The sequence below is a fragment of the Lactuca saligna genome, chromosome 3, assembly GCF_052625555.1.
Source record: "Lactuca saligna cultivar CGN05327 chromosome 3, ASM5262555v1, whole genome shotgun sequence".
In the NCBI taxonomy this organism is placed as follows: domain Eukaryota; kingdom Viridiplantae; phylum Streptophyta; class Magnoliopsida; order Asterales; family Asteraceae; genus Lactuca; species Lactuca saligna.
Genome location: NC_136419.1, coordinates 24,197,277 through 24,207,303, shown reverse-complemented (window position 1 = coordinate 24,207,303; position 10,027 = coordinate 24,197,277). Strand labels below are relative to the sequence as shown.

At 34.1% G+C, this 10,027-nt stretch overlaps 2 protein-coding genes across 2 annotated transcripts; both read right to left on the bottom strand.

Moving 5' to 3' along the window:
- Positions 1-1,116: 1,116 nt before the first annotated feature.
- Positions 1,117-4,413, bottom strand: LOC145034814 (uncharacterized). The gene is made up of 2 exons (XM_078983332.1): positions 2,325-4,413; positions 1,117-2,156 (listed from the first exon to the last, which is right to left on the bottom strand). Exons 1-2 carry the CDS (start codon positions 3,043-3,045, stop codon positions 1,222-1,224), a joined length of 1,656 nt encoding a protein of 551 aa, XP_078839458.1. The 5' UTR covers positions 3,046-4,413; the 3' UTR covers positions 1,117-1,221.
- A 1,734-nt stretch (positions 4,414-6,147) lies between these two features.
- Positions 6,148-9,178, bottom strand: LOC145034813 (LEC14B homolog). The gene is made up of 9 exons (XM_078983331.1): positions 8,275-9,178; positions 8,070-8,189; positions 7,813-7,890; positions 7,541-7,726; positions 7,316-7,393; positions 7,047-7,222; positions 6,779-6,946; positions 6,617-6,677; positions 6,148-6,532 (listed from the first exon to the last, which is right to left on the bottom strand). Exons 1-9 carry the CDS (start codon positions 8,641-8,643, stop codon positions 6,395-6,397), a joined length of 1,374 nt encoding a protein of 457 aa, XP_078839457.1. The 5' UTR covers positions 8,644-9,178; the 3' UTR covers positions 6,148-6,394.
- Between the last annotated feature and the right edge of the window lie 849 nt (positions 9,179-10,027).

The window sequence follows — 10,027 nt, the reverse complement described above, 5'->3', positions numbered from 1 at the left end:
AATTAAGGCCTTGGACGATTTCCTTATGGGCTTCCCCATAGAATTCGTCCACTCCTTAATTTAAGACAATCCATAGCCCAAATTGCAATTATCTTATAATTACAATTCCAGTCCCTTAAGTTTAATTAATCTCTTTTAGTCACAAAACTAATTACTAATTAATTCTTGACTAATATTAATCAAACAATATGATTTCTCCTTTAATATATTAATAAATCATATTTAATCCTTTCTCTCCATAATTCATCCTATCAAGTTGCTTTGGTGAAGGCAACCCAAAAGGACCATGCACCATCGGGTCAAGTACATACCAAAATAGTTATGGACTTAGACACTAATCCAACAGATTGGACCCTTAGTATGTTGTTTATGATTATGTGTGTATTGTTGTAGGTATGGGTATTTTGGGGGAAGTCACTAAGCTTTCGGGCTTACAGTTTCAGTTTATTGTTTCAGGTGTATCAGGGGATCCTGGCAAAGCAAATGCGTGATCGTACAACTCCTCAAAGTTTATGATTTTATTATTTGATTCTGGGGATACTCTGATGATTAAACTATTTTGAAAACAGACTGTGATAACTTAATGGTTTTAAATGTTCTAAAAAGTTTTAAATTGACTTGAATTTTATGGGTGTAACAAATGATTTATGTGTTTATGCTCATTTCTCTTAAGTCATGAAATTGTTTTCTCCAAAATGGTAATGAAATGATTTTGATTTCCTTTTGAATTTGATGACTATTAAACCTTAATGCTAGTTGAATTTCACAAATTATACGTTTCATTGATTTATAAATTTGACTAAGAAAATACATTAAGAACTTCTTTAACTATTATATTAATTAAGAAGGGTTTATGTAACTTAGGTTTTTAAGTTACCATAGCCAGATTAGAGTAAGTTACAAGTATAATGATATCTAGTGGAGCTCATTATGCAAACTTTTTTTTATATCTTCATATTGTTTCGAATAATTGAAACGAAGCATCAAAACATGAAAGATGCTTGGTAGTCTTAAATATACAAATGTAATTTAAAGTGATAACTTAAAACCAGCTTCTTCTATAGAGAAGTAATTTGGTGAATTAACATTTGTTTCATTAAACAGCCAAGCTAGCTATAATCATCAATCACGGATTCCCATACATATTAAAAGATGAGTATTTAGTTATTTACTATTACTAACGTCATATCTTGAAGACTAAATAAACCACATAAACCTTTGTTAATTTAGATCCAAAAGTTTTTGAGTAGCTAAAATTGCTTCATGTTCAAACACAATACGGCTGCATTCATTAAGCAGATATATCATCTTCTCAGAAATGTCAACACTTCCTTGGCTCACCTCTGCTCCTGCTGCTGCTTTCTGATACTTGTTTGCATACGTTGTTTCTTGATTCACCTGCTGCTGCATATGTGAAGAGATGACAGGAGCAGTTTCCTTGCTGCCTTCTTTTATGCTGTTGGCAAAAGGATGTAATCTGTAGGAGACATGAGTTTGACCAAACATATTCTTGAACTTGACCACATGCTCGTAGGCTTTCTGAGCATCAGACTTGTTCATAAAGACCACCTGGCATCTTGCTTTGAGATAACTGACACGAACACCTGATAAGTCCATTGGCCCAAATTTAGCAAACTTGGCTTTCAGTTCTGAAACTGATGGTAGGGCAGAATCCGGAGGGAACTTCATTGATAGGACCATTTTCGGCCCCTTTTCTACTATGCTAATGCCACTCTTCTCTTCCTTCTTTCTTTCTCTTTCAGAAGATAACACCAAAGCCAATTTCGGACCCCCTATACTGCTGACTGATCTCCTTCTCTGCCTCTTCTTCAATGGCACACATTTTGTGGTTGTGGTTGTGGTTGTGGTTGTGATTGTGGTTGTGGTTGTGGTTGTGGCCTCAGGTTGAGGTTGAGGTTGAGGTTCATCTTGCTGCTTATCATCACTGGTGGTGGTGGAAATGATATCCAGATTTTTATTAATAATCTCAACCTTCACCTGTCTCTTCTTCTCGGAAACATCATCTTGAGAATCATGATGCAGATTCCTTTTCACCTTGTGACTTGTTTTAGTAGCATTTGGTTTTGGGGTTGCAAGGCGTCTTTTCTTTTTCTTTTGGAGTTTGACTGTAGGCTTTTTCTCATCATCAGCTGGAGCTGCAAATTATAACAATCAAACAGTAAGGGTTGCAGAGCCCAGAAAAACATAAACTCATTTTAAAGTTATTAAAAATGATGAAACATGCTTTAAGTTTAATGTAGGCCACATCTTACTATGATTCAATCACTAAAAGCAACTGATGGCATGATTATTAGCAATAATACCTTGAAGTAAAGCTGTCTCCTGTTGATTTGAGGTGATGCTAGGATCCACCAGTCGTTGAGGATGCACCCCAAATGCAAGAAAATAAGGTTCATCAACCTCTGCATATTTTGCTTTACGAAAAGCAAGAACTCTAGCTACCTCCTTTGAAATGCTAGGATCCTGATGCACATTTGTGGGATCCAAAGCCAATTGCTGGATAAATGAAAGCGTTTGAAGTGATTTGAATTCTTGTCTGAACCCTTTAATCTGTTGAACTGAATAAACCCCTCCGGTGCTATATCCATCAATATCAACTTCTAGAAAACCTTTTACAAATGCAGGTCTATAGGATGAAAAAAATTGGCAAGGACAAGTCAATCCTAGAGCAGCTCTGTGATTGATCTCGTAAACTGCTTCATTCAGGGCTTTCAAGAATAAACGAGAACTAGATCGATTTGAATACAGGCTAAAATTCGATTCAAAATGAAGGAGTTTCTTTGGATCTAACCAGTTATAGGAATTATCGCCAAAAAATGAAACAAGCATCAAACCTTCTTTCTTTGCTTGTTGAACGTGACTACTTGTTAGGGCTTCATCGTAAATGATGCTAGGCCACCAAGGGTAACAATTAACTTTCACCCAAACCAAATCTCCCACATTGAATTGCTTCTCCTTCTCCTTCTCCATGAATCTTTCTCTGTTTCTCAAATTGCTAAGTAGTTTAAAGCCCTCACATTTCATGTTGTATACCGATACCAAACAACTCCTTTCAAGGCCTTGTCATCACAACCAATCACAGAGTGACACGTTGCACCAAGGGTCCTTCACTTTTCAAGAAATCTTTGTGTGAAACATGAAGAGGTTCTTCCCGTGATTCGAACCACTCACCTATGGCCACAATGTCCGTTCTAATTCCAAAACAAACCCTCGATTTCTTGAACTTAACATTTAATGATTTTACTACACGCCCCAAATTACTACCACCATAATCAATTTTACAATTCAAGACTCCACACTTAAGTTTCCTATCTAATTTCATTGAATTATCACATGACATCTCATAATAATCACCATAAAGAACTAAACCTCCATCTCATATCAAACCACCTGGATAGCATACCTACTTAACCCAAGTTGAATAGGAAACAATTGACGGAATGAGCACATTTAACACTTTCTATCAAGTCCTTATACTAGATAATATAATTATTGTTATCAACTAATAATACAAATACCTAAATAGAAACTTACTTGAAAGCAAAACCACCTCTTTGATGTTAAAAACACAAAATGATGATGATATCCTATATACAAAGCAAATGGAACTCTTCTTCATAACATGCATTTAAGTCAGATAACATCTTATCTTAAATTAGGACTAAAAATGAAGAGAGAGAAACAAGCAAAAGCACTGTTTTCTAAATAGAAACTTCTCACCTCTTAAGAGGATAATTACAAGTGAAAGCAATAAGATTTGGAAATCTGCAAACCCTGAAAACCCTATGTATATGTTACATTCATTATGAGCTACCCCATGAAAACATCAATTGTTGATGACAAAAGTCACCGAATTCGAAATCACAATGAAACCATCAACGGCTTCTCCTAATCCTTCTTCTTCATATGTTTCTTACTTTTAGTATGAAAATGCAATCAGATCCGCACCCAGAATGCGGTAAGTGGCAAAATACAGAATTCAAACCTACCAATTCTAAAAGAGCTGTCGAATTCATCGTATATAACTACATCTATGGAAGGTTTTCTAGAACTTGAAATTCCAGGATTTGAATCCAGAGGGGTTTACACAGTCCGGAAACAGTTCAAGCGCTTTCATTTCTACTAGCACTGGTTTTGTGCCTTAAGAATCAGGATCTTAACCTTTTAAAAGGGAGTAACTCTCGCCGACGCAATTCCAGGAAATAAGTCGATTTCCTCTTCGTAAGACGCCGCACCATGATCGTCAGCCACAACACCAGCATCTCAATTCTCAACGCTTGTGCCCTCATTGCTTACCATGCATCTGCTGATCCGACCGTATATAAACCCTAACTTATTGCCAAAAGCCCAAAACAACAACAAAAATAATAAAAATAAAATGTGTTTATAGTCCAATAAAGTAGATGATATAACCAACTCAATCTTTTGTGAAAAAAAAAAAATGTCAGTTTTTTTCACCTGTTCGCCACACCGTAACCATAAACTATCAGTTTTGATCTTATTTGTTCATGTAATTATCTTTTTGAATATTATGCACTCATTGTATTTCAAAAAGCCTTCATTAAAGTTATTATCTTATAAATAAAGTGATCACCCGGTGACATTGATTACGTGGCTATATCAATAAATTTTGTGTCGTTTTCTTGGCCACACGTGTCAATCAATATGGAAAACAAATACCATAAATCCAATACTTTCCAGTCCAGCGGTATCCGGTGTTGTTCTCTTTCCTTGAGGTCGAGGGTTCAAGTCTCGTGAGGAACATAGGTGAAGAATCAGGAGTAGTGTAGAAGTAAAATAGATTTGCCGTTCAAAAAAAAAAAAAAATCCAATATTTTCCGATTCGATTCATTTGTGTGTACAAAAACATTCTTTATGGATTAGAGCTTTTGAGAGTTATCAATTCATTTTTGCATGTGATCTTCAAAAAGATTGTGTGTACATAATGATGAATGGAAATCCAAAAAGATTGTGTGTACATAATGATGAATGGAAATCCAGATGTTGTGTAAACAAAATCTTTATCGATTAGAGCTCTTGGGAGTTATCGGTTTATTTTTGGTGTGGTCTTCAAAAAACTATGTGCATAATGATGAATGGAAATCCAAATGTTCTATGTTTGAGAGTTGATCAACTTCAATATATTATTTGTACATCGTCCCTTCACATAATCTGATGACAAGCACTTCTTATTTTATTATCAAGAGTAAATCTCATATTTTAGGGTTTTTTTTGTCATCTAGGCAAAATCATATTATTTTAAAGTATTATGAAGTTTTTTTTATGAGGGGAAAGTAAGAGAGAATGGTGCTCTCCCGAGTTTCATTAAAGGAAGGAAGTGGAAGGAAATGGAAGGAAAACTTTCCCTCCTAACTTTCCTTCCGATTTGGAAGGATTTGAAAAGAAAGAACAAAATGTTTAACTTTCCTTCCATTTCACTCCAACTCCGGAGCACAAATGATAATTTCTTTTTCCTTTCTTTTCTCTTCTTTTCTCTTCTTTTCTCTCCTTAGTTTCTTTTCTCTTCTCTTCTTTTCTTTGCTACAACTCGGAAGCGGGGTGTAAGGTTTAAGCACTTTAAAAAACGATAAGATTTCAAATAGAAAGTAATAATGCAAACAAAAGACCAAGAACATAGTCTGGATCATGATTTATTTTGATATCGAATTTGATAAGCCACGGAAAATTTCTTCCTACCAACCCATGTAAGTTTTATTCCACGTTACCCAACTCGTAAAAGAAAATTATTGATAATTTCATATGATTTTATACAATAATTTCATATGATTTTATACACGACTATAAATGAGTTAGTTTGATTCTATTGAGTATAGTATGACTAATTATAAATTATGTATTTATACATGGAAAACAGAATAAAAGGGTAAATCGATTCTATGGTATATTATGACTAATTGTAAATTATGTATTTATACATGGAAAATAGAATAAAAAGGTAAATCCCCTCACAAGTTCTATAAGGCTTACTAGTTTTATACCTCAAGCAGCTCAGCTCAACTTAAATCTTAATTGATATTCCCAATTTGGCTCGACTTTGGACTTTGGTTTACAGGATAACCAAACTTTTACGTTCGAATTGGTTTATTTTATATATAGAAACCAAACTGGGCTGAAATACCACAACATACATACGAAAATGTTCAGCTAAAATGTACATAAATGTTTGTCCAAAAGAAAGAATTTCCAAATCCAAAAAGCATGCAAAGATTCTAACAAGCTTACAGTATAAAATACATGACTAACTGTGTAGAGGTGGTGACACACACACACACACACAACTATTATGGTATATGCACATGAGACACTTTATTTTAAATAACATTTTTTTTTAAAAAAAAAAATGAACCACCACTCAATTCCGCTTCAATTCCCAGCTGGCAATGACCCCATCCCATGATGAGCTGCCAATCATCGGATCAAATGGATGCCAACTGCAATCTCTTACAATTTGGTCATGGTATTTCAGCTTTGCTACCTGAGCTCCACTCACCTAATTAATTCAAAAGTGTTCTTAAATACATCAATATACAACTCTTACCATGTAATTCAACATATATACTCAAAATCAACTTACCATATCATAAATATAAATGTGCGCATCAGCAGATCCAGTGTATATATACTTTTGCCCAGTGCTGCCAACAGATTACAATTATATTACAAACTTTATATATATTAACTTTAATCAATCATTCAATAATAATCTAATAATCTGGTAACTAAATAAAAAGCATACCTGTATGATGGTGAGAAATAGCATCTTATGAGTGTTCGCAAGACTCTGTGACCTCTATATGTACACACTGATAAATCATTTGGATGTTTTCTGTTTCTTAAATGTGATGGATATTCCATCCATCTATAATCCCACTCAATGTGTCTAGGAGGGGCGATACTGATATTGCTGCATATAAAGAAAACATATTGCTATTTTTCAACACGTGTATATCAAATGCTATTACTCATAAATAGGATAGACAGAAAGAAGGCATATATGTATATACCTGCGTGCATTTGAGGACATTTTCCTGATATCCCAAAGTTTAATAGCCTGATCTTTTCCATTTGAAATCAAATAATGACCATCTCCGTGACTATCAATGAATGTAATGCCTTCAAGATGTCCAGTCAGAACACCAGATTCTACTCCTCTTGTCCCAAGGCATCTTCTATCCCATACCTAAACTACAACATACTTAGATATACACATACATACATACATACATACATACATACATACATACATACATATGCCAAAACTAGAGGAATTTACCTTACAAAGGTGATCATCACTCCCAGAATATAAAACATGACCAGCTTCATCAGCAAAGCAAACAGCATTAACATCGGACTGCAAGGTAAACATGCTATAAACCATCAAAACAGAAAAGAAGCCCAATTCTTCAAGAGGATCAACTTTAACTTGATTCTTTGTAGAGCCTTTAAGAGTATGAATAATAATATTTGTGATATGAAATGCATATTTTATAATTCATACCCTGTGTGCTGGTATGCGAACATTTAACTTGTTGGCTGCAAGATCATAAACATATATTGAATCATCACTACTTGCAGCTACAAGCTCCCGCCCATCAGTTGAAAATTTTACAGAGAAAATCCCAAATGAGTTATCATCTTCCTCATCATCATCATGACCAGAGAAATCCAGACCTTCATGTATTTCCTGCATACAGACAACACTTCAACTCAACACTTCAACAAACAGAAGTTGTGGTAAGCAAAAAAAAAAAGATTGTTGCAAATACATACAGTCACATTTGCAACAGACTCGGTCATAGCTGATCCAATGTTCACAATATGGACAATAGGGGACATACTGGAATAAACCTGCAAGAATAAGAATGTCAGTGAGAATGAAACTGGAACACCAATTCATGTTCTTGAAAATCAAAGAAAAATCATAATACAGAGAACAGACCATGAGCATCAATTAGCAAGAAAACATCCTTACTATATGTCCTGAATTTATAGGTTGTTTCTAAGTTTCAGTGTTTGCAGAGACTTACAAGAAAACGTTGGTCAGGTGAAAGAGATGTATCTGTTATTGTCCACCTTAAGCTTCTGGCACGGATGTTTTTTTTAACTTTCCAATCATTGTCCACATTGTATATCTTAATATCACTATCCTGTACATGGGGAAAATAGCAATTATTATTACGACATCGAAAGAAGAAACAGTAGGGTTCCATTGGAGATGATTGCATAACGTACTTGAAATCCTGCAACAAAAAGAGTCCCATCTGCTGAAAACTGTGAGACATAAGCACAACTTGTCATTCTATCGATCACAGAAGGACCATTAACTGGCAAATATCTGCTCGAGAGGTGACAACGATCTGCAGACGTGAATCTACTTCTCCCGGAGTAATTACCCTCTCGACCTGCCAACATTTTAACTGGGGAAACAGGCATTCCTTCTGACTTTCTGGGCAATATTCGGCTATAGAACTGATGGGGCTTTGACCTAAGCTTCGTAACCACCCCAATCTCCGGTAACCCTTCATCAGAGGCGGCAATACCGCCTATCCCACTACCACCATCCCGGCCGCACTGACGAATTGACTTTCTGGACCTACTCATCCTTTACAGGACACAATTCCTAAATTCCAGGCTCAGATACGATATTACACCACCGTTCAAGAATTCACAAAATTATTGGTACGAGATAAACTAGTAATTACCCAATATATATTTAGTTATAATTGACTGAAACTGGAGCATCATAAGATGAAAAAGAAGACGCTGATTTCAGATAGTTTATCTAGGGTTCGAGATTAAGAGGGGATGACACACACACGGAGTAGGTGACGTGGAAGAGATTGCAACGTACGATCGATCATATTCTGGATTGACGGCGAAGGAAGGGACAATCCATGGGGTTTAGGGTGAGGTGAAAACCCCAGAAAAAATTGTGTTGGAGGTAGGAACTAGGAAGTATGATGTGTTGTTCGTTTCCTTCGATCAACAGGGGCGTTGAAGTGAGTAATTTGAATGTATGTATGGGTAGGATCGGTATATGCGAATTTTCTTAAATTTGACAAAAAAGACATCAATCGGGGAAAATTGGGTACTGATCCACTTCCTCAAGTACTTTCCATTACCCTTTTCATACTCCTTTCTCACCAACGCTTTTTAACTATCCATTTTTCAACGGTATCTTCCTATAAATAGTTTCATGATTAATTGATTTTAAGGTGTTTTGGACATAGGAATAACTTTTTTTAACATTAGCTTAATTCTTATATTTTTTTATTTAATTAAATCTTAAAAATCAATAATCATATTCAATTTAATCATTTTATTCGGTAAAAAAATCATCCAACTTTTAGAAATTATATTTTTTATCCAGATTTTAAATATTATTACAAATTTGATCCAAAATTTACAATTTTTAACCTAAATTTTAAATTTTATTACAAATTTGGTTCAAAAATTATCTTTTTGATCTAGATTTCAGAATTTTATTATGAATCTAACTTTAGTATTTTTACAATATTTTTTCTCAAAAAAAAAAAATCAAAATATGTTTTTTCTTCAAAAAATCATATTTATACAAAAAAAAACATATTTTCACAAAAAAAAAATCTTAAATTTTCTATATAAAAACTTTTTTTTAATATTTTTTTATATATGAAATACTTATTTATAAAAATAGGTATTTATTAAGTACATAAATATATACAAATCCGTTTCATAAAAAAAAATGTATCCAAACACATAGTTTACAAAAAATAAATAAATAAATAAATAAAATCCATACAAACACCTATTTTATTATAAATACATTTGTATACAAACACATATTTATAAAATATGTATACAAACATCTATTTCATAGTAAATATATGTGTGTGTATATACACATACACACACTAGCCTTTTACCCGCGTCAAACGATGGGTACGAATAGTTTCTTTCGATATTATTTCTATTCGGTAACAAGTATGATTCGATACCCAACTTT

What these genes read in the sequence shown, in the direction of transcription:
- LOC145034813 (XM_078983331.1), bottom strand. Translation starts at nt 8,643, where the DNA reads ATGAGTAGGTCCAGAAAGTCAATTCGTCAGTGCGGCCGGGATGGTGGT. An exon ending in AGTCTGTTGCAAATGTGACT is followed by an intron (nt 7,727 to 7,812) that starts GTATGTATTTGC and finishes GTCTGTATGCAG; the next exon opens with GAAATACATGAAGGTCTGGA. An exon ending in TTCGCATACCAGCACACAGG is followed by an intron (nt 7,394 to 7,540) that starts GTATGAATTATA and finishes TTTACCTTGCAG; the next exon opens with TCCGATGTTAATGCTGTTTG.
- LOC145034814 (XM_078983332.1), bottom strand. Translation starts at nt 3,045, where the DNA reads ATGAAATGTGAGGGCTTTAAACTACTTAGCAATTTGAGAAACAGAGAA. An exon ending in GGAGACAGCTTTACTTCAAG is followed by an intron (nt 2,157 to 2,324) that starts GTATTATTGCTA and finishes TATAATTTGCAG; the next exon opens with CTCCAGCTGATGATGAGAAA.